We start from the raw sequence: 25,145 nt of genomic DNA on the forward strand, positions 1-25,145 counted from the left end.
CAACAAATAAATAAGTTGGCATGAGATGCTTAAAAGTGAATACTTCATGTATCAGTACAATCTTCTTAAGGAGCTTCAGCATGTATACCTAGTATCAGTGAAATGGATAATTGAGAATGTAGTTTTTTTTTTTTTTTTGGAAAGTGATTTTTGTGTGTGTGTGTGTCTGTGTGTGTGTGTGTGACAAAGTCTGGCTCTGTCGCTCATGCTGGAGTGCAGTGGCATGATCATAGCTCACTGCAGCCTTGAACTCCTGGGCTCAAGGGATCCTCCTGTCTCAGCCTTCTGGGTAGCTGGGACTACAGGTGCATGCAACCACACCCAGCTAAGTTAAAAATAATTTTTTTAGAGATGGGAGCTCGCTATGTTGCCCAGGCTGGTATCAAACTCCTGGACTTAAGTATTCCTCTGCCTCAGTCTCCCAAGCAGCTGGGATTACAAGAGTGAGCACTGCACCCTTGAAGTAATTTTTATATCTGTTTTTTCTGCTCTATATCTTGTCACATTTTGTTGTGTTACATTGCTATAAAAAGGGTATCATCCACTTTATATCCATCTCTTTATATCCAAAGAGCTAAGGGGCTCATACCACTGCAGGCGGAAAAGGAGCAAGGTGGCAGTAGGGCCACCCACTGGGATTAATCATTTGTCACAGGTAGTCCCCATACTTCTATGGGTAATTGATCTTTACTTCTGTGCAGGTTTTAAAGATGAAGAAACAAGAAACTTGTGTGTTGCACCTTCCAACAGCCACCAGTGAGGATTTGCTTCATTTGTCCCTCTAGCCTCCTCTGTGCTGGTGTCCCATAGCCTGACGTCCTGAAGCAACTCATGAAATACAGGTGGGGAAAGATGAGGAATGTCTTTCTCTTATTAACTGCCTCAGTTCTTTAATGGTAGCTGAAGCAGGGAAATGACCTTGGTGCTTGAAAGCTGTGCTTTCATTTTTTTAAAAAAACTTTTGTAAGAAGTCTTGGTGGGGGCCTTTCTTGCATGTGTTTTGGACACTTGATCCTTGATAATTGTATTATTACCTTGACCCTCCTAAAGAATGACATTGATTATGTCATTCTCATTGTTCAAAGTCCTTCAGTGGCTCCCCTCTACTTGGAGAAGATAGCACACAGTTTTCTTCATAATCTAATCCTAGGATAGTGTTGTGGTGATGAGCATTGATTCTGGGTTAAATACCTGATTCTGCCTCTTGTGACTTTGAACAAATTGCTTAACCTTTCTAAGCTTCCTGTTTCCTCATATATATATATGTATATATATATATATACATATATATATGTGTATATATATATATACATATATATATGTATATATATATATACACATATATATATGTGTATATATATATACGTATATATATATACATGTATATATATATATACATGTATAAAATGGAGGAAACAAGAGAACCTGTGTCATAGGATTGTTTTGAAGAGTAATGAAATTATTCATATAAAGTGCTGTCCCTGGGACATTGTAAAGGCTCAATAAAAGTTTGTTATTTTTACCACCTCTCCCTCCTGAACTAGTCCAGCAACTGAACTAATTATTGTTGCAAGTACCCCATAATTTAGATTTTCCTTCAGACTTCCTTTGGTTCATGCTTTTCTTTACTCCTTCCCCGACTTTCCCAAGTTCAAATGCTCCCCATTCTCTGCGGCCCTGCCATGGTGTTACCTCATCTCTAAATCCTTCCACAAAAAAATACTTCCCCTGTTTTTTCCTCTACATTTCTAAGAGATCTCTCCTTTCCCCGAATTCCTTAACACTTTTTGAAAGACACAGCCACTTAAATCAAGGAGGCTCTCTGGACTCCCACTTAGGTGAGGTCTGGGGGATGTGTCTTCTTTTCCTGTGGGCTTCTGTGATGAGGTAATGTCAGTCTGCTCTACCACGCTGACTCTAACCAGTAAGGAGGACCACGTGTAATTATGCCCAACACATAATAGTTGCTCAAAAATTATTTATTCAGTGAAAGGACCTTCCTGTGACTACTGTACAGATCACTTCACCAGAGAAGCCCTAGTTTCATCCCAAACTGAAATTCCTCAGAAAGTGTGTGTTGAGATTTTAAAAACTGTTGAGCCTTGGGTCTGGGGAGGATTTGGTGACATGTCAGATATATTGCATGACTCATGAATTTAAACTGGTTTGGGGGATTCTGCTAGAACTCGATCTTTTCAAACTAAGAGTTCTTTTCTCCATGACAGCTATTGTTTATGCTCGTGTTAGAGGTTCAAAATGATTGCATGGGAAGTGGAATGCTTTGGTATTTGAAAAGATTATAAGGAGTTATTTCTGTCTTGCTATCTTCTTCCCTTACAACATGGCTGGGAAAAAGATGACATCCCCTATATTCTGAAAAAAATATGTCTTTTTTATCCAGAAGAATAGAAATGGGCTTGAGGATTGCTGCCTGTGGTTTTGCTCAGCCCAATTGATCTAGGCAGGGTGTTGGGGTGAAAACAGAATGGAACTGCTACACGTTATAGGAGCTAACAGCAAGACTGTCACTCACTGGTGGCTGTTGGAAGGTGCAATATATATAGCCAGAAATATATATGTCCGTAGATTGTTCCTCCTCAACAGACTTAATGAAATTAGCCTAAGGCAATTTTCCTCATAATGCAGGGTGAGAAAATTTTGGGGGAAAGCATAAGTTTTCCTATTCCTAAATGTAGGGAGGCTTTAGTTCTAGTTTCAGCTTCTCCACTCACAGGTTGAGAGTGCCTGGCTAAATTATTCTCTTTCCCCGGGCCTCAGTTTCTCCATCTGCAAAACAAGGGTATTGAACTAAATGGTCTATAAAGGTTCCTCAAACTTTTATCAATATGCCTTGATGAGACATATCAGGTTGGGAGCACCCATTTGGTGAGTGAGAAAAGCAGAACTTGTTTCATATGTCATTGTGAAGGGTATGCCCTACCCAGGATTCACAATGACAGTCAACTACCCGGACATACTCATCCAAGCAGGACTCCCAACTGTTGTGGTTGAATTGTCTCCCCAAAGTCCCTAACTGCCAGTACCTCAGAATGTGACTACATTTAGAGACAGGGTCTGTTTAGAGAAAATCAAGTTAAAATGAGATCACTAGGGTGGACCCTGATACAATATGACTAGTGTCCTTATCAGAAGAGGAAATAGGGCCAGATGCGGTGCCTCATGCCTGTAATCCCATCACTTTGGGAGGCCAAGGCAGGTGGATCACCTGAGGTCAGGAGTTCAAGACCAGCCTGGCCAATGTGGTGAAACCCTGTCTCTACTAAAAATACAAAAATTTGCCAGGCATGGTGGCAGGCACCTGTAATTCCAGCTACTCGGGAGGCTGAGGCAGGAGAATCACTTGAACCTAGAAGACAGAGGTTGCAGTGAGCTGAGATCACACCATTGCAACCCAGCCTGGGCAACGAGAGTGAAACTCCATCTCCAAAAAAAAGAGGAAATAGGACACAGAGACACATAGAAGGAAGACCATGTGAAGACGTATGGGGAAGACAGCCATCTACAAGCCAAGGAGAAGAGCCTCAGAGGAGACCAACCCTGCCAACATTTTGCCTTGGACTTCTAGCCTTGAGGACTGTGAGGAAATAGATTCCTGTTGTTTAAGCCACCCCATCTATGGTACTTTGTTATGGCAGCCCCAGCAAATAAATACAAGGACTGTCCTCTCTAAGGAAAAGTAGAAATGCTATTGTGGTGGGGGAGAATAGCAGGAAAAAAATTGGGGTGAGAGAAAAGAGTTTGCAGGGCTCCTCCTAAAATTGTGTTTCCTAAGTGCCCAGTCCTTGAGTCAGAAGTTGGGCATACATTTACTCATTATTTAGAAAGTGGGGAGAAAACAATTGAGAAGTTACCTGGGGCCATGTACTGTCGTAGGCCCTGGGCATGCAGTAGTGAATAAGGCAAATATCTTCCAGTGGTGAATAAAGTCAGCAGCCATAACAGTTGCTAAGAAGGAGAGAACAGCCTAATATAAGAAGGTACGACAGGCAAAACTAACTTAATCTGGGCTCTTCGAAGGCTTTGTCTAAAAAGCTCCAAGGAAAGAGTGAGGATTAAGCAGGGGAAAAAGGAGGGGGTGTTTCAGTGAGAGATCTACGTGAATGTGAGAAGGTATGACCAAGGTTCTGAAAAGCAGTCTAGTGGAACTGCAATACAGAGAACAAGAAGTAGGGATGTGGAAGTATAAGCCAGTAAATTAGAAAAGATAAGTAGCTTAATTACCTTAATACTTTTCATGGAGGAAGAGAAACGACTAGGGTTAGAAATGAACTGACCAAGCCATTCGGCTGTGACTGCTAGCCATTCTAGACTTTATCCATCATTCTTTCACCTTCAGGATGACTAACCAAGGGATGGTCAAGCCTGTCATATGCATTTTTTTTTTTAGAATGCATGGACAGAGCTTTTATTCTGGATGCCTTTTTTCTGTATTCCCTGGGGAACTGGCCAGGACAACTTAAAAAGAAAACTTTAGGATCCTTAGAGTCCAGACCTCTGCCTCCACTCTTCTACATCCAATTTTGAGCTTTCCTCACTCCCCAGAATGGATGTTGCCTACAGAGAAGAAGATAACCCAAATGAGAGCGGTGTTATGAGTGTCTGTAGAAATTCTGAACAGCTTTGCTTAGAGAAAGTGAAAAAGAAGAGGGAAAAGGAGAGATTGTTTCCTAAGAGGCCAGTTTAAAAGGCTCTTCTTTCAGCAAACTTTGAGTTATAATTTGTCTACTCCCACCAGGATCTCATGTTACAGAGCTTTGAGGGAGAGAGATGTCTACCACTCTGCCCCTAAGCAGTATTTTCTGACTACACCATCTCCATTGTTTGACATTTCCACAGTGGCTGCGTGGCTTTCTTTCCCTTCCTCCTCTGGTGTCATTACTCTTTCCCAAACTTCTCCCTAACCTGACCTTTGGTAGTTGTGCTACAAGAGGAAGATTGTGTGTTAATTCCCAGTATTCATCTCCAAAGTGCAAAATTTGCTGGGGTAAAAAAAAGATGGCTGTACTCTTTTGAATGAGGCTTCCAGAGTTTGAGGAACTGTGAAAGTGTACCCCACTGAACTATAAAGAATAGGTACTCATCTGACCAAATCTACTGAGAGTTGCTATGTGCCCAGAAAATGTAAGCTGTTGTGTTGTGTGTTCAGATTAGCACCTCGGGGAGCTGAACGCAAATTCAAACAATCCCAGATCATTACAAGTGGCTCAGCCGAAGCAAGATGTCCTGGGTTGTATGATTTCCACAAACTTGGAATGAAGTTAAGGGAAATTTTCCCAGGTCTCAATATGGAAGAAAAAAAAAAGAAAATTTAAGAAATGCAATCTGTTCCCCCAAATCAACCAAACGCCAGCTTGCTCTCTGCAACAGTCCAGAAATCTATTACCAGACAAAACAAAGTATAACCAGGGAGATGAATGCATTTGCTTCTAGCAAAAACTTACTATTCACTCCAAAGTCAAAGTTGTGAATGACTTCATTCATTCAACAAACCTCTATTGGCTTTTGGATGGTCCAGTGTTTTTCACTGTTTACAAACTGCTCCTCTCAATTTATGTAGTTAATGGGAAGCTAACTATAACTTCTAAGTCTGGGGAAATGAATTGAAATTAAGCTTTTTGTAAGATGGTCAGTTGAGTATTTCTCCAGAGAGAGACCAATAATTCAGAGGAGGTGTTGATGGAATCTGCCTTGGACAAATCTCCTAATGATCAAAACAACAAGAAGTATAATGTCCACCCGTATACTTGTTAAGAGCAGAATTGGGGAAAATAACCTTTTCTATCAATCTCTTCTTGCTATCAGGAATTTCCATGATCAGAAATCAATCCAATTAAAAACCCAAGGAAAATCCCATAGGAATAGAATCTAGATTCAGAGGTATTTTGTGTTAAGTTATACTACAATGTCTTTGACTTGTTTTACTTTTGGAAACAAAGGGAGGGGTGCAATATGTGAGTTTGGGGGTACATGTATCCAAGTATGGTTCTTTATTACTATTCCAAGTCTAAGGCCTTGTTTGTTACACTAAAAAAAGGATCAGAATTTTGTCTAAGCAAGTGAACTAGAAATATTTGTATTTACTAGGCAAAGGACAAGCTGAAGAGGATTCATTTGTGCTTCTAAACACCACATAATCAGTTTCAATTTTCCAAACATGCACTTCCTATTTTCTTGACACCACGGACACCAAAGAAAACCTGTACTAAGTGCAAGCCACTGACTGGGATAGTCTTAAGCAATTAGGGCAATCTCACATCTGTTTAATGCCTGTGTCTTACATATTACCACAGCTGAGGTTCCACACTGAGGTCCCAGGGCTTGGGAGGTTTATCAAATTGCTCTTGCGAGCTTCTCTTATCTCACCAGGAAGGCACTCCTCCCAGTGATTATGTGGAATGGCTTTAAAAATTAAACTGGGAATAAAGCTTCATCTGGGGACCATAGGCTCCTCATACAACCCAGCCTCTCCCTCTCCCCTTTGCACAAAAACTTGCTGTAGTTTCTCTCCTACTTCAGCTTCCAATGTAGTTACCCTGTATTTTTAGGAGCCCTTTCCCCTTTATCATAAGGCCTCCAGAATCCCCAAGTCCTCTGGGAAGACTTCTTCCACTTCCTTGGAAAGCCTGTGATCAGGGCAATTTGTTTGCTGCCTAGGATGCCCTCCCTCTGGACGCTTGCTTGTGAAGCCCTCAGCTCATCTTTTCATTCTGAGCTTAAGTAGTGAGATCTGAAATTTGAGCTCCCCAATCTGACCAGGGTTCTTCTTCCCTGTGCTGTCGTGCTGTTTCATCTTCTCCGTGCAGTCATCATACTGGATGGTCCTTTACGTGGATGTCTATCTTCCTCTGTGACTACCTCCTGGAGAGCAGGGGTAGGGTAGGCTCATCTTTACGTCCCTGGTGTTTGACATGGAAGAGGCAAAATGCTTCCAAAAGGACTTGTCCCATTACTGAATATCCATATGATAGATGGTTATACAGTCTTTTATACCATGGTTTCCAAGATAGTTTAATAATATAAAAAGATGCTTACATTTTGCATAATAGAAAAAAGTATACAAAGCTATATATACCATGATTCCAATTCTATACTCATAAAGGTATATATTTTTATAATTATATGTATATATACATATATAAATATATACACAGAGAAAAAAGAGAATAGAAGGAAGTGTACCAAAATCTCATCTGGTTTTGAGTTGTGGAATTCTATTTTTAATAAACATTTTTCTCTAGATTCTCTATAGTAAACATATACTACTGTTATAATCAGAAGAAAAAATGCGATTTTTAAATGAGTTGCAAACACGAACCATCTTAAGATGGTGGGAGGACCCCTAAGCCAGTTAGAACAAAAATTTGGTAAAATCAAGTACCGCTAATAAGTGTGTGGTGCTCTGATAAGTGAGAAAATAATATGAAAGCATATATTTTGGTTAATATTCATGGTCGCCTTCTTTTCATAGTTTCATCAGTAGCACAGGAGATACTTAAACCAGTCTCTGCCTCTTACAAGATTGAAAGTAATATATTTTTAAATTAGGGGCTATTGAGATCACAAAGATACAGGATTAGGCATAAAACTCTTCACTAACAGTTCTCCAGGGAGTTTATCCTCCTAGCACCCCCAGCCCCCAGAATGATCTATAGGAAAGTTAAGATGAGATTACTTACAGCATCAGACCAAGTCTTTGCTCTGGTTGATGTGGTATATGATTAAAATGGGAGACTAACTTTAATGGTTAAAAAAGAAAAACAGCAAGGTAGCATTTTCTTTCTTATCTAAGGCTGTGGCATTAAATGCCACATTAACAAGCCTTCTGTGGGGCGGTTCCTTGCAAGATTATGACACCTACCATTTTCTTTGTTTCTCATTCTCAGGAAGAACTAAATCCATTAGGCCAATGAGATGGCCAGCCCAGTACTCTGAGTGCCTTTTCAGCTAGAACATCGTTTCATGGTTAGTCTTGGGCCTTGGAGTCTGATAGCCAGGGCTGCTTGGCTTCATCACTTATCAGTGATGAACTGAGGCTCAGTTTCTCTGTGTCAAAAATGGGGACATGAATACCTACTTTACAAAGTTATTGAGGATTCCACAAGATAATACAGGCCAAGTGCTCAGCACAGCATCTGAAGCATAAGTGCTCAAAATATGGCCATATTTGGGACCTACTTTTACTCCCACCCACTCTCATTTTGACTGATTGCTTATTTTTCTTTTGCAGCTTCAGTTTCTTCCAATGTATGGGTTTGTTGTCACAACCATGTAAGACCTGTCCTTTACTTTTTCCTCTTTGGCTTGTAATTTCCGTATACTGATCTCAGGTTTGAGTCTTAAATTAGACCCTCCCTCTTCTCCATTGTTCCTGACTCAAATGCTCAATATTTGGGAGTTATGTCTTCTCTATTCCTACCTAGATTTAGCTTGTGGACCATTATACAGTTGGAAAACTACTGGTTTTAGTCATACAGTCCTGAGTTAAGTCTCAGTTGTTTCTTACCAGCTGTGAGATTTCAGGCAAGTTGCTTGGCTCTGTGAGGCTGAGTAAACACTATTCTCTAACACAGGGATGACATGGGCAACTGAAAGGATTCAATGTAAGTAATCTATGTGCAGCTCCTAGCAGATGGCTAGATGCACAATAAATGCTTCTCCCCACTTTTCCTTAAGTCACAGCTGTAAAAATGTAGTCCTGTCTGCCCCAATTACATGGTTTGTTTTCCTTCTCATGACCACTGTCCTCTGTTTATATGAATGAGATGTGCGAATATGCAGACTGATGCATTAAAACGCTACCTTATTAATTCAGGATACCCCCCCTTACTAGGAATTCATGATCATTCTGTCAGGGCCCAGGCTGAAATTTACCTTGTCAATCTAATCTTATGGGAGGGAGACAGGGAGGCCCAGGTGGAAAGGAGAGGCATGATCTGACCCACTTTGTGACCAGAACTACTTTCATGAGGTACGATACTGGATTTCTTCATATTTAATATACAACTGATATAATGGGCTGTCAGGAGGGCAAATGCAATGCCAGTTTAATATCTTACGGCATCCATATAAACTTGGGAGGGGGACTAGATGATTTCCTAAATATAAACACATCCACAAACTCCACAATTTGGTAATTATGCAAGAGCCATCGTCTGGCTGTTCCCTGTGTTTTCAGGCATGTCATGTACCCTTGCAAATTGCTCAGTTTATATGAACTTCACATTTCCCCATTTAAGCTTTGGAGCTAAACACTTGAGTTTGTCATTAATTTTATAAAAGCTTTCCATGGTTTTCTGCTAAGGAAAGAGAGTTTGGTGTCTTCTCCACAAAAATCTATACATTTCAAAATTTTAGGAGTGTGTAACAGAGAATAGTATGGGGGAGTTCAAGATTAGAATTAAAATTTAGCCTGATATAAGTATAGTTTTGGAATGTACCTCAGATTCCCAGCATATAAGGTTTCTTAAAGAAGAAAAGATAAATAAATTTGAAGACATAAAGAAAGCCTTCATTGTCATCTCCTGCCGTCAAGTCTCCTAGGAATTCTTTAATATGAGAAACCCATTTAGTTCTGTTTACCTGTTCTGGGCAATGTTGAACCAGCAGATATAAAAATCCTTAGTTCCCTCAGCATCTCCTTTTTACTAAAGAAGCTGGTATCAGTGCTTATGGGGGAAGTGGGGGTTGGGGCAGGGGAACTGTCCACACCAGATTAGATCAAGTCCTGCAGAGATTCCAGGTCAAAATTATTCTAGACCTCCGGATGGTGATTCTGAATCACCAATCTTTAAAGAAACATTTTTTTTTCTTCCAAGCTAATCCCTTTTGAATAACAATAAAAAAGTCTATTTGCAAGCAAGGCCAGAGTGAAAGAACTGAGGTGAAGAAAGCATTTCCACTTGTACTTAGAATGCATCAGAGGTAGTTACATTTCCCTTTCCAGTGAATAGAAAGGGAAAAAGTGTGGTTTTTCCCAGCAAACTGTTGGAGATATAAAATGCTTACCCCTACCCCACCAATGGTGAAAACAGTAATAAGGAAAAGAAAATGCCTTGGAAAATGAATACAGAAATAGAAAGCAAACACCAAGTAAGGGGTTGACTATGGTGTCCTTAGCAAACAAATGAATGATTGAATAAATAGAAACCACATGAGAGAAAATACGCACTTTGATATTGTTTGCAAAAAAAAATAGAGACGATTCCTTTTTGCCAAATCAGAAACACTGACAATCAAACATTGCATTTGTTTTTATATCCATGGCATCAGTTCAATTTTTCATTAATTAAATGAGCAAGTCAGGGAATGCCTGTTTTAAGAAACTGCTCCAAAAATAACCTTGAAAAATCAGGTTAGAGATACACTATATACCCTGAGGGCAGCAGAAAGCAAAAGGGAAAATATGAAATTAGAAAGTGACCTATAATAACCACTTCACTGTTAAAGGTGACATAACATTCATTATCCATCAGGACCTAGTTTGATGTCTAATTTCACTGGCTGTCTAATTTATCAAATTAAATACCAATGAAAAAATACTTGGCCAAGGAAAAAAGTACTGTATCATTTTGTTTTCTATCAGCTGAAAATCAACTCATTAGCACAGACAGGGAAAAGTAAGTTCCAGTACTTTACCGAAGAAAAATGTAAAAGGGGTTTTTTTCCCCCCAAACTGGGCTGGCAGAAGATATTGTTGATGAAAAATCTCAGATTTCCTGGTGCTTGCTACATCTTCAGAATGGAGAAATGGCTGAGGTTTTTCCCTTCATTTATTGCACTCGTATTTAAGTGCTCATTCTGTGTAAGTTCAAATGTTTGTTTTTATGGGCTGAATGAAGCCTCGCAGATTTGCAATTGCAGGCTGCTGAGGGTCTAATGCATCAGTGCCATCCCTTTTCATGGTTCACAGACGAACAGGAAAGTTGTAACATGGTCCACTACTCTCTGCAGACGTTTGAAGACAAGAATTCCTCAAGGGAAACACCCCAAGTTTGCATTCAATGCAGCTCCAATTCTCTGTGTTTCCCATACATACTTTGCAATACTAACAATAGAGAGTCTGATCTGCCCTATGCTAAAATGTATCCTGAGTAAATGGGAACTTCAGGACATACTGCATTTTTGAAGCAGGGCCACTAGGGGTTATGCAGAACTGTAAAAGAAAGAGGGGCCCTGCACAGGAACCTAAAAGGCTGCTGGGCCTTGAACAATCGATGGAGTGCAGAGCGCTGAACCGGCAGGAGTCTGACCTGGATAAGCTGCAAGCCCTCCCTGGGCCCAGGTTTTTCTCACCAATAAGCGAAGGCTTTGGGAAGGGATGCCTCGAGCTCAGGTACATCTTATTTTTCTGTTGCAGCTCATTTGTTTCAAGATCTGAAATTCTGTTTGCCAAAACCCCTTAAGAATGGGAAGAAAGTGATTTTTTTTTAAAGTGATTCACAAAACCAAAATATTGCCAAAGAAAGAAATATCTCAGTCTACATCACCTGGACTTTCTTTCTGCCAACTTTTCCTTGCTTTTGCTTGTCTGGCACCTGTCTGATGGAATGGTGTGTGCCTGGCGGCAGCTGCCTTTTGAAACAACCTTTATTTTCAAATGGGTTTTTCTTTACCTATTAAATCCCATCCCTCCCTCTGCCCTCTGGCCTTCTACCTAAACCTAGCTCCATCTACTCTAAATGTTACACGTTCCCTCTATAATCTTGAAACGATTCTCCAAAACTGTCTATATATATTTGGATGAAAAATGTCAACTGTACGGAAGTTGTTTTGTTTTCTATTAATCATTTACTTGTCTCAGCAGATATCGCCACACAGATATAGAGACTAATACGGGTCTAAGCAGATAGACAACTGTTAAAAAAAAATAACATGTCATACAGTTTGTGACACTCCATAGATGTTTGTGTACTTTGATGAAGAATGTGGATACTACAAAAGAAAATCAGGTTTTAACAAAACTCTTACAGAAATGACATATCCAATATATTCATATATATACACACGCATTATGTGTGACAGGTTGGGATGTGTGTGTCTATATATGAATATATTGGTATATATATATTTACCTTTATTAATGCATGGGATACAACAATACACCTTTTTTTCTTCATATGAACCACCCTCCCACTGCCCATTAGGTGCTAGTCAGTACTATTTAAAATACAGAAATCCTGTTCATTAAAATATCTTAAGTAAAATAGACATTTCTTCCCTTAGAAAAAGAATTAAAACCTTTTAGGGCCTAGCTTTAAAAAGCAACATGCTACAGCTGATTTATTTTCGTAGTTGTTTTTATGGATGTGAAAAATATTACCACTGCAACTAGCAAGAACTATAAATGATACATTATTGCAAGTGTTCTAAAAAATCAGAACAAAACTAATTTATTATAGTTCTATCTTCATTATACACCACGTGTTGGTGAGTTAAACACAACAAAATTGTCTTTTCTTTTAAAAGTGTCTGCTAAAGATAAAAAGAATAAGATAACAATTAACATGTAGTTTGTTACATTAAAAAATCTGATATACATACTTCTATTGCCTGTTAGCTTGTTCTAAGCCTCTTTAACTATTACAAAAAAAAAAAAGGAAAGAAAAAGAAAATTCATTGTTTAAAGGCAAACATTCAATTCAGTTGATACAACATTACAGTACAGTCAACTAACATCATTCAACAAAGGTAACAAGTCTAGCCTTAGCTTCTTGAGTTAAAAGTCTGTAGACCAGATTGCTACAAAAGTTTCAATGCTGCTTCAAAACCGTATGTTAGCTTTTTGGAGGACAAAGTACTTTCTACTGATGGCTTCAGAAGGGGTCATGCTACTGGTAAAAGCACAGGGGAACCCCAACCTGTCATTAATCATTTTATTGAGCACTGTAGTTAGAACAGCATTATTGAGTTTAGCACAACAACTAAAATAAAATAATAATATAATAATAATCATAATAATGATAAGAATAAAAACCAAACACAGACTGGAAGCCTAGAGTCGCTGCCAGCCGTGTCAAACCCTTGCGATACGCTATACTAAAAAAATTTGAAATATCCACCCGTCCTCTCCACTCTGCCACAAACTAGCAAAGTCAAAAATACAAAAGTCTTCAACTTGTTCACTTTTGCAGAATAAAGCAAAAACGTCTTTGTGCTCCTTACTACCAGAAGCAAAATATCCTCTGAGTTACCACATGTAATAGCTTCTGGATGTGTCAACCTGGGTTGGCTTGGTGTCTGCAGAACCATCTTTGTCTTTCTCGCTGTCACCTTCCCAGAGGTTAATGAGTGGTGGGTATAACTCATTTAGTGGGATTGAAGAGGTTTTTTGCATATACTTTTTTAATGAGTGGTGGTAGTTTTTTCTCTTAAATCTTTTGGCAAAGTACACAGCAATGGACGCAAGGCTAATGACGGCAAACATAGACCCCATTACTGCAGCAAGGGCTGTACTGGTTTCTTGATCAGAGATGTCTAGTGCGAAGGCGGCATTTTTGGTTGTGACATTTACGCATGACTTTTGAGTCTGCTGATGAATATTGGACACTGTGAGACACACTTCATAATCTGTGGAAGGCTGCAGATGTGTTAGGTTGTATTCATGGACATCGACTGGGACCCTGGCAGTATATGTTATGTGAGGGTTATCAATCTTCATGGTGGCAGACGACCATTTTAAGTTTGATGTCATGACATTGGAATTAACTTTCCAGGACACTAAGATGGAATGGGATTCTGTCTGCTTGACATATATTTTTAGCACCTGGGTACCATCCAGAAGGGTCCCATTAACCTTAATTGTTGCCACTCGAGTGTCAGCCCCTTGGACATTCTGGGCAACACATGTGTATCTTCCTGAGTCTTCAATTTGTATGTTAGATATTTCCAAGGTACCTTCGCTACTTAGCTTGTATTTATCTGAAAGGGTTTCCACAGTTATCTTATTTCCAATGGGAGTGACCCAGTAAATTTCAGGTTCTGGCTCAGCCATGGCTCGACAGTCTAGGAAAACCGTCGTGCCGATATCCATGTTTAAACGATTTGGGAAGGTGTCGTGAGATATCATTGGGAGGCACTGTTCACTCGAATCCTGGATTAAAACTTCCTTCACCTGGTGCCCTTTATATTCGGGTGGCATGGCACAGAACATGGATAGGGGCTCCATGAAGCGGATGTTGGTTTTGTTGGAGTTAATCCAGTGGATCACACAGTCACACCTCAGAGGATTGCTATGGATACTGATCTCACGCAGATTGGGGAGGGATTCGACTGTCTTTTGGTAAATGGCATTCAAGGCATTGTTGTTCAACATCAAGCTTTCCAGAGCAGGGACACTTCGGAAAGCCAAGCGATGGATGTAAGAGAGTTTAGGGTTATTGGTGGCTTCCAGCTTTGTGAGTTCAGGCAAGTTATCCAGGGCATAGCGGTCGACAGAAACGAGCTCGCCCATGTTGTTGATTCCCAGTTCTTTTAACCGAAGCATATTTTTGAAGTCCCCTTCTTGGATTTTGTGAATGGGGTTTTTGTTGAGGTCTAGGAATTTCAAATTTGGAACTTTTTGCAGGGCAAGTTGAGGGACTTTGACCAGTTTGTTATCATAAAAAGACAGGCTCTCAAGGCTATCCAGACCCACCAAAGCATTTCCAGGAATATCAGTGAGATACATTCCTGCCAAAACTAAGCTTCTCAAATTTACAAGGGGTTTGAAGTTCATATCCAGAATTCCAATCACAGGGTTTTCTCCAATCATGAGAATTTCCAGGTTGGGTGTAGAATCAAACCAGCGACTATCAATAACTTTCAATCTGTTGGAGTTCAGGTGGAGCCTTAATAGATTTTTTAGGCCTGCAAAAGCATTAGCAGAAATAGTGCTAATTTGGTTGTGGTTGATGTAGAGTTCTTGAAGGTTGCTGAGGTCTTGTAGACAGTAATCAGTCATCTCTGTAATCTGATTTTCCTCCAAATGCAGCGTTGTGAGCTGGGTTAGGTTTGCCAGCCCGACCTCCTTAATGTTAGTAAAGTTGTTTTGGGAGAAATCTAGTTCAGTCAAGTTGAAAAGCTGCTGCAGCTCATCCACAGTCTTTGCGATGTTATTGCTCTGTAAGAGAAGCACTTGTGTGTCACTGGAGAGGTTACTGGGAATCCTTGTTAAGCGGAGGTCATTGCAATCAACAGTGGTGGCTTCTCTGTAAGTTGACTGTGGGGTAAACCAGGGACGAATTTCACATACGCAAAGTTGTGGACACTCACTATTCTGTATGGAAGACTCAGTTAATGAAGTCATTAGTAGGCCCAGCACCAGTTGGCAAGCTGCTACAACAAAGCTCATCCTAGCCATGCTGGCTTGCTGAGCAAGCTCAACTCCTGACACCCCAAAGTTTTAACAAAACGTGAACACTATACTGTGATATGTAGGACAGCGAGCAGAAAATGTAAACATTCAAGCAAAATCTTGGTTGAGCTGTGTAGAATTCCAGAGTCCAAAGGGATGGTTTTCAGGAGTTTTCAAAAGGCAGAAAGCAATTTGGAGTCTTTTAACTGTGTCTCTCAATTCCAGGCATGTGCACAGGTCCGTGGCATGAGTTATTTCAGCCAAATTGAAGTCTGGAGATGTGCCTGAAAATTAGATTAGGACAGATGTTATGCTTATTCCACATACTTTCTACATTACAGCCTTTCTTTTGTTTACTAAAAAGGCATAGTCACTCGCGAATCTAGTATCGAATACATTCAAAATCTACTGAAGATCACCAAATAGGCTTTTAAATTATAGGACATTCTTACTATATCCCACTTACTATACTAAAACTAGTTTTAGAACTCCTTCACTTTTACAATGAAATTGAGATTCCATGTACCACTAAAGTCATATATGACTGTGTACATTTGTATGTATACACATGTAAAGTCACTAAACATGCACACACACACACACAAATGCACACACTCATACATACTTAATAGGAACACTAAGAAAAAGCCTGCAGATGTCTTTTCTTTAAAAACAAAGATGTCTTTAGAAACTACATGTATTTATAGCTCTAAAAAATTAAAAGTTCATTCCTAGTAAAAGCAAAACATGAAAGGTAGTTTATTAAAGACTCAAAGCTAATTTTTAGTTATTTACATTTTAGTTAATACCTCATTTGTCTCCTGGAATTCTTTCTTTTCTAAATGGTACATTCTGCAGACATATTCAGCCAATGCTTTTCTAGCTCAATTATTTCTATGCAAAAAGTTAATTTAATATCCTACAACATGGATGAAAATATCAAAAGCATGCTTGAAAGATGCCAGTCATGAAAGATCACATATTGTATGATTCCACATATAAAAAGTATCCAGAATAGGACAACCTTCAGGGACAGAAAGTAATTTAGTAGTTGCCTATGGCCAGGGGTATGGGGGGGCACAGTGGGAGGGTGCTGAAGGCTACAAAGTATCTTTTTGAGATGATGAAAATATTCTAAAGATTGTGGTGATGGTTGCACAACTCTGTGAATATTCTAAAAACTCTTGACTCAAACATTTTAATGAGCAAATTATGTTATGTGAATTACATCTTGATAAAGCTAGTATTTTTAAAGTTAATTTAACGTAACTAAAAAAGGAAAACATCAGTCTTTCCTGTATTCGAATAGCCACATCAGATCTTGACTGACTAATAAAAGGACTTCATTCTGTCATACCATTGGTCTCCATTAAAAACACAAACATACACAATAGATGTATTTGTATCTCACACAGATGATTTCATTAATCTCGTGAGAATGTCACTCACTGCTTAATAACTGTTGACCATGAACATGTTTATATAACCTCTCAAAGCCTCAAGTATCTTCAGCTATAAAATGGGGTTGCTCGTACAAGTACAGTTCTCATAGGACTATTGAGAAAATTAAGGGAATCTATGTAAAGTTCTTAGTGTAGTAGCTGACTCACATTATATGCTCACAAAAGTTAATAATATTTGTTATTCATCATCTTGTATCTCTAAGCCGTTTTAGTTTTAGCTAAATAGTGGTTGTCAGACGACAAGTGAAAGAAGGAAAGCTGAGTATATTTGTTTTTATTAACCATCATATATTGATTTCAATACAGTCCTCTGAAGTCAGGTATGTACTGCTCACCTACTGGCAAAGATAATATTAGTAGTTAATGGTTCCATTTTTTCTGCATTCCAATCAGGTGTAAAAAGCCATTATGGATCCAGTGTTTGACTTGCTTTCCCAAACTGGGCCATTCACTTCCTAAAGTATTCGAAGCAGAGTTACATGTTTCCTGGTGTTTGTCTTGCTATAGTGCACTTGAGTCTTGAGCACTGAAGGACCTTCAGTGACTAGTGTATTCTTCACTTTCCTGCTATAAGGATCTAATAAAATAGAGCATATGTGTTTAAACCCAGTGCTCAATACATAGCAAGCTCTGAATTCATGCTAGCTGCTATTATTGACCTTTTGACTTTGTAAAACAACATAGTTACCTTTGTGACTAAGAGTATAAGAATACAAATAGCCAGTACTAAAAGTTATGTATTTAATGAGTCATATTTTCACAGTAAGAAGGAAAAGTCCTACAACTTTTTTGTTATACAAAGTATGAAAACTGCATTACTGGTCTAACAATAAAAAAAATCAAATCCAGATTCTGGCAAGTGTGAGACAGGAGTAGGAAATGACTATTTAAGTGTGTCGCCTGAAACTAGATGCCTGCTAGTCTGTGGGAGGAAACATACATTTGGAATTCTTCTCCCTCCTCCCCATCTCCAAGTCTGGTTACTTTACCATTTATTATGTAGTTTTGTGCCACCATAAGGAAAGTTTGGCCAATGATGGACCACATGTACAATGGTAGTCCCATACAATTGTATTAATAGTACCATATTTTTACTATGCCTTTATGTTTGAACACACAAACACTTGCCATTGTGTTACAATTGCCCATTGCCTTCAGGATGGTAACATGCTATACAGGTTTGCAGCCTAGGAGCAATAGGGTATATCATATAGGCCACATATATCATATAGGCTACATACCACCTAGGTTTATGTAAGTATACTCTATGACATTTGCACAATGACAGAATCACCTAATGACACATTTTTTAGAACACATCCCCATCATTAAGTGACATGCTTGTATCTGCAAAACTTTTCAGTATTATAAAAATAGTTGACTCTGACTTTTATCTGGAAATTCTATGAAATGAAAAAATACGGGCTGGGCGTGGTGGCTCACACCTGTAATCCCAGCACTGTGGGAGGCTGGCGGGGGGCAGATCATGAGATCAGGAGTTTGAGACCAACCTGTCCAACATGGTGAAACCCTCTCTCTACTAAAAATACAAAAATTAGCCAGGCGTGGTAGTATGTGCCTGTAATCCCAGCTACTCAGGGGCCTGAGGCAGGAGAATTGCTTGAACCTGGGAGGCAGAGGTTGCAGTGAGCCAAGATGGTGCCACTGCACTCCAGCCTGGGCAATAGAGCAAGACCCTGTCTTAAAAACAAAAAAAAAAGAAAAGAAAACATACCACAGAGAATAACATTTTTATTATTAACTCCACAAATTTATTTCACTCTTGTTTCTGTTTAGAGTAATCTTGAAACAGGTGCACTGGCCACAATACATTGTTAAGAAAACTTCTGCCACAGGTTATTTCTCAATCATAACTCAAAATAGAAAACCAAAAGAATAAAGCTACCTTTCATAACTGAGATAGAATTTCAACTTTTTTTTTTTTTCGAGACAAAGTCTCGCTCTGTTGCCCAGGCTGGAGTGCAGTGGTGGGATCTCAGCTCACTGTAACCTCTGCCTCCCAGGTTTAAGCGATTCTCCTGCCTCAGCCTTCCGAGTAGCTGGGACTACAGGCACGTGCCACCACGCCTAACTGTATTTTCAGTAGAGACAAGGTTTCGCCGCGTTAGCCAGGACAGTCTGGATCTCCTGACTTCATGATCTGTCCACTTTGGCCTCCCAAAGTGCTGGGATTACAGGTGTGAGCCACCGCACCCAGTCTCAACTAATTTTTATGTTTCAATTGAATGTAAGGAAATGTACCAAGAAGTAAAATATGTATTAAAGTTGTGTGAGAGACTTCCAAAACAGTCTATTAGTATTGAGAAATAGCCTTTATGGGGCTATAGTTTGAACATTATTATAGCTAATGCCCCCATTTTAGTTTAAATTATATGATTTGAGATAACTGTTGAAATGTTCAAATTTTTCTTTGACATACATACACACCTTTTTTCAACCAACTAACCAACCACCAATCAACCATGGAAACTCAGAATGTTAGAAATCAGATCAAGCACAGAGGAAGACATTTTTTTTCTCCTACATTCTATAAGAATGTATGTATAAGAATTTCCTCTCCACATCCTAGAAGACATTCCTTTGGCAGCAAGGAATTAAACATCCTTAATACAAAAGGAGATTTTTAAGATATTTCTATTTGTATTTAATTCTGAATTCTCTTTAGCAAATTTCACCAAATTTTTTTAATGTGACATTATACAAAGAACAACTTTATTATAGAGTCCTTAAGCCAGTTTAGATGTTTACAATGTATGGCATTTCTCAGGAGCTACTCACCAATAGTGTTTAAATGTAAATCCATTATCACAACAAGAAAACTACAGACCAATATCCCTAATGCATACTGATGCAAAACTTCTCATATTAAAAAGATTATATACTATGGACAAGTTGGATTTATACCAGGAATGCAAGGAAGGTTCCATATGTGAAAAACAATCAGTATAATATACCACATTAACAGAATGAAGAAGTAAAAACATATGATCATCTCAATTGATGCACAAAACCATCTGACAACATTCAACACTTTTTCATGATAAAAACACTCAACAAATGAAGAATGGAAGGAAAGTACCTACACATAATAAAAGTCACATATGAAAAGTCCACAGTTAAAATGATTCTTAATAGCGAAAAACTGAAAGTTTCTCCTCTAAGAACGGGAACCAGGAAAGGATGCCTATTCTTGCCATTTCTATTCAACACAGTACTGGAAACTCTAGTCACAGCAATTAAGACCAGAAAAATAAATAAAAGGCATTCAAATGGAAAAGAAGTAAAATTTTCTGTTCCCAGATAAAGAAAATCCTAAAGATCCCACAAAAAACCCACTAAAACTAACAAATGATGTTAGCAAATTTGCAGGATACAAAATCAACACACAAATGAGTTGTATTTCCATAAACTAACAATGAGTAATCTGAAAAGGAAATTAAGAAAACAACCCCATTTACAAAAGTATCAGAAAGAATACAATGCTTAGGAATGAACTGAACTGAGGAGGCAAAAGACTTATACAATGAAAATTGTAAGAGATAACCAAAATAAATCAAAGATGATATAAAAACAATGATGAAACATCCCATGTTTATAGACTGGAAAATTTAATATTGTTATACTGTCTATAACACCCAAAACAATCTACAGAATCAATGCCATCTCTATCAAAATCTCAATGGTAATTTCTACAGGAAAAAAATCTAAAATTCATATAAAATCAAGAGATTTTAAATTGCCAAAGTAATCCTGAAAAAGAACAATGTTGGAGACCTCACAGTTCTTTATTTCAACACATACTGTAAGTCAACAGTAATCAAGATTGTGTGGTACTGACATAAAGACAGACATATAGACCAATGGAACAGAGTCCAGAAATAAACCCTTCTATACATGCTCTTTATGATCTTTGACAAGGGTGCTAAGACTATACAATAAAGGACAGTTTCTTCAACAAATTGTGTGGGGAAAACTGGATATCTACATGAAAAGAATGAGGTTGTACTCTTACCTTATGCCATATACAAAAATTAACTCAAAATGCATTAAAGACCTAACCATAAGACCTAAACCTATAAAACTCCTAGAAGAAAACATAAGGGAAAAGCTCCAGGGTATTTGGCAATGGTTTCTTAGATATGACACCGAAAACACAGGCAACAACAACAACAACAAAAGACAAATGAGATGATTTCAAACTTAAGGTCTGTGCATCAAAGGATACAATCAACAGAGAAAAAAGATGACCTACAGAATGGGAGACAATATTTTTAAATTATACATATGATAAAGGGTTAATATCCAGAATATATTATAAACTCCTACAACAAAATAACCTTATTAAAAAATGGGCGAAGGGCTTAAATAGACAATTCTCCAAAGACATACAAATAACTCACAAGCATATGAAAAAATGCTTCATATCACTAATCATAAGAGAAATGCAAATAAAAAGCACAGTGAGATATCACTTCATACTCATTAGGATGGACACTATCACAACAGAAAATAACAGGCATTGGAAAGGATGTAGAGAAATTGTAACCCTTGTTCACTGTTGTAGAGAATGTAAAATGGTGCAACCATTATGGAAAACAATATAGTGATTTCTCAAAAAATTGAAAATATAATCACCATATGATTATATCCCAGTTCAGGGTACATATCCAAAAGAATTAAAGCAGAATCTCAAAGAGATATTTGTACACCCATGTTCATTGCACCTATTATTATTATTCACAATAGCCAAGAGGGAGAGGCAGCCCAAATGTCCATTGACAAATGAATGGATAAGGAAAATGTGGTTTAATTAGATCCCATTTGTCAATTTTTGCTTTTGCTGCAATTGTTTTTGGTGATTTTGCCTGTGCTTATGTTTTGAATGGTATTGCCTCGATTTTCTTCTAGGGTTTTTATAGTTTTGTGTTTTACATTTAAGTCTTTGATCTATCTTGAGTTAGTTTTTTTATAAGGTGTAAGGAAGGGGTCCAGTTTCAATTTTCTGCATGAGTAGCCAGTTCTCCCAGGACCATTTACTAAATAGGGAATCCTTTCCCCATTGCTTGGTTTTGTCAGGTTTGTCGAAGATCAGATGGTTGTAGATGGGTGGTCTTATTTCTGAGTTATAAAAAGAAACAAGATCATGTCCTTTGCAAGGACATGGATGGAGCTGGAAGCCATTATCCTCAGCAAACTAATGCAGGAACAGAAAACCAAACACGACATGTTCTCACTTATAAGTGGGAGCTGAAAAATGAGAACACATGGACACACAGGGAGGGGAACGACACACACAGGGCCTGTTGGGTGGTGGGGTGAGGGGAGGGACAGCATTAGGAAAAATAGCTAATGCATGCTGGGCTTAATACATAGGTGATGGATTGATAGGTGTAGCAAATCACCATGGCACACGTTTACCCATGTAACAAACCTGCACATCCTGCACATGTACCCTGGAGCTTTAAAAAAAATTAAAATTAATTAAAAAAAAAAAGAAAAAAAATGTGGTGCGGTGGCTCAAACTAGACTGCTCTGATCCCACCAGAACCCTGCTGCTGTCCATTCACATCAGGACCACCTAGGAAAGCAAACAATTTAACCTTCCCAGCATTATATCACATAGTTCCTTGGACTATAGAGTGAGGATTTATGTATTTCCTATTTAGAGAGTGTGTTTCATAATTGTAGAAAGGGTAGGAAATGGACCAACCAACAGGCTGAGTCATTTTTTAAGAGGGTGGCAGGAATAACCCCAAATGAGCTCAACAAAACTGGGGAACCCAAGGAATGGTGCTTGAAGGGAAGGTGGGGTTGTTTGTGGTCCTTAAACCTCTTGACACTTGGTGTGGGGTTATAAAATGGGGGGGAAGGAGTAATAAAGCCCTTGCCCCCAATCCAAATGCACTCAAGAACTTAGTATGTAGTCTTATTTTCCAGTTTTGTTTACAAAGTAACCTTGCTTGATACTGCATGGAAAGTCAATTTTTTCTTTTTGCCCACTCAGGGCCACCTGCCTGGGCCAGCATCTTCCCCAGCGTCTTCACAGCACTCCTAAGGAAGACTTTTGCAGTGCTTTCCAGTGCTGAGGGGAGTGGAATTTAGTCTAGAGAAAGTGAAAGGAAACTGAGGTTTCCTATTTCATCTTTTCAAGGTGGATGTTCTCAGCTTCCTTCACATCTCCTTCCCATGGGTGCAGGAGACAGTACAGCTAGGTTGTGTAGGTAGGCCAAGAAAGGGGCACTGGTCCAGCCCCAGGTGTGGCCTAAGACAGGTACACAGCAGATACCATCCTATCTTCCCCACTTAATAGCAGGCCAACCACATGTAACCCTTTTCTCCTTTACTAATGCACCTTCTTATGTGGTACCAGCAACAGGGGACAGACAGGCCCACCCACTGTAGTCTAGGGAGAGTTTTGCTACTACCCCTAAAATTGTACCACCCCCATATTCCATTCCTTTTTGTAAAAACGAAAGGAGTTTAAACCTGTAAGCATGCTATTGCTTCCTAGGTGTTAATCAGTTTCCTTCCATTTGAGCTGCATAGGAGGGAAGGGTATTGGAAGCATAGGCCGTAATCTTGTGCCAATCAGTAAAAACCACTACTACATACACACACAGACACACACACACACATGAAAATGTGGTGTGTACATACAATGGAATATTATGCAGCTTTAAAAAGGAAGTCCTGTCATATGCTACAACATGGATGAATCTTGAGGACATTATGAAATAAGCCATTCACAATAGCGTGAATAATACATGATTCCATTCATATAAAGTAGCCAAAATCATGGAAACAGAAAGTAGAAAGGTGGTTGCCAAGGGCTTGGAGGTAGAGGGAATTAGTGTTTAATAGGAATAAAGTTTTAGTTTTGCAAGATGAGAAAGTTCTAGAGATCTGTTACACAATAATGTGAATATACTTAACACAACTGAATTGTACACTTAAAATTGAGAGATGGTAAATTTAATGTTAAGTGGTTTTACCACAAAAAAGCGAAGCCATAATAATTCAGGCCAACTTTTATAACATATACAAATTAATTATCTTAAATTCTGCAACAAATAAGAAATGGCTGGAATAGATTTTTTTTTTTAAGTGAAATTGCTTTCTTCTAGGGCTGACTGACTAGATCTATCAAATGTAAGAAGAAAATGTCCTGCTAATTACCAGGGTGATGTTCCACAAACAAGTCTTGCAGTTTAAAGAAACAATCCTTTAATTAACAAAACATGGCTTTAAGGCCCAGAATTGGCATGGGATGCATTTCAAGAGTCCCACAAACAATTATACATTACATTTGATGCTTCTTTTTTTGTTTCCAACACGATATGTTTGGGACACCCTGTTCTGAGTATAAAATTCTGAAGGAAATGAACTGCATGATCATCACCATCACTGCACTTGGCGAAGACTCTCATTTTCCCCATAGCATCCTGTGAGATAGGATGTTAGTTTAACAGAATGACATTATTTGGTGGGACTTAGCTCTATGATTTATATGCATTAACTTCTTATGAAGTTGGGCAAAAAGAAATATGTACTCACAATAACAAGCTGGTTATTTGTATTTCTGTTACTGAAAAAAAAAAAAAAAAATCAGGCAGCTCTGGGGTTGGAGAAAGACTTCTACCCTGGAGGAATCAAGTGTTCTGTATTCAAATTATGCTTCTCTACTTACTAGATGTGTCACCTTGTGCAAGCTGTAGACCTTCCCCAACTTACGATAGTTCAACTTTTAATTTTTTGACTTTACGAAGGTGTGAAAGCAGTACACACTTAGTAGAAACCATACTTTGAGTACCTATATGATAGCATTCTATTTTTCACTGTCACTGCAGTATTCAATTACATGAGAAATTCAACACTTTATTAGAAAACAGACTTTATGGTAGATGATTTTGCCCAATAAAACTAATGTAAATGTTCTGACAATATTCAAGGTAGGCTATGATGTTTGGTAGGTTAGGTGTATTAAATGCATCTTAAACATAATGATATTTTCAACTTAAGATGTGTGTATCAGGACGTAACCCTATCATAAGCTGAGAAGCATCTGTACTTAAATTCTCTGTGCCTCCGTTTCCATAGCTAAACTTAAGGCTAAGTATATATGGTTCATACATGTAAATTACAATAACAAAAAAGTACCTACGTAAAAATATTCAGCCTAGGGCCTGGGTATGATGGTTAATACCCAGTGTCAACTTGACTGGATTGAGGGATACAAAGTATTAATCCTGGGTGTGTCTGTGAGGGTGTTGCCAAAAGAAATTAACATTTGAGTCAGTAGGCTGGGGAAG

The 25,145-nt window shown here is 38.6% G+C and overlaps 1 protein-coding gene across 2 annotated transcripts in view; it reads right to left on the minus strand.

Moving 5' to 3' along the window:
* Nucleotides 1-10,172: 10,172 nt before the first annotated feature.
* LRRN1 (leucine rich repeat neuronal 1) overlaps nt 10,173-25,145 on the minus strand; it is a 50,006-nt gene continuing 35,033 nt past the window's right edge. Inside the window, exon 2 of one of the 2 annotated variants that reach the window (XM_004091765.3) lies at nt 10,173-15,636. In XM_004091765.3, the coding sequence (XP_004091813.1) occupies nt 13,208-15,358 (2,151 nt within the window). In that variant the 5' untranslated portion in view covers nt 15,359-15,636 and the 3' untranslated portion in view covers nt 10,173-13,207. The remainder of the gene's footprint in view (nt 15,637-25,145) is intronic. The other variant, XM_003264917.4, reaches the window with a different exon arrangement.

This window comes from Nomascus leucogenys, chromosome 21 (assembly GCF_006542625.1).
Source record: "Nomascus leucogenys isolate Asia chromosome 21, Asia_NLE_v1, whole genome shotgun sequence".
Classification (NCBI taxonomy): domain Eukaryota; kingdom Metazoa; phylum Chordata; class Mammalia; order Primates; family Hylobatidae; genus Nomascus; species Nomascus leucogenys.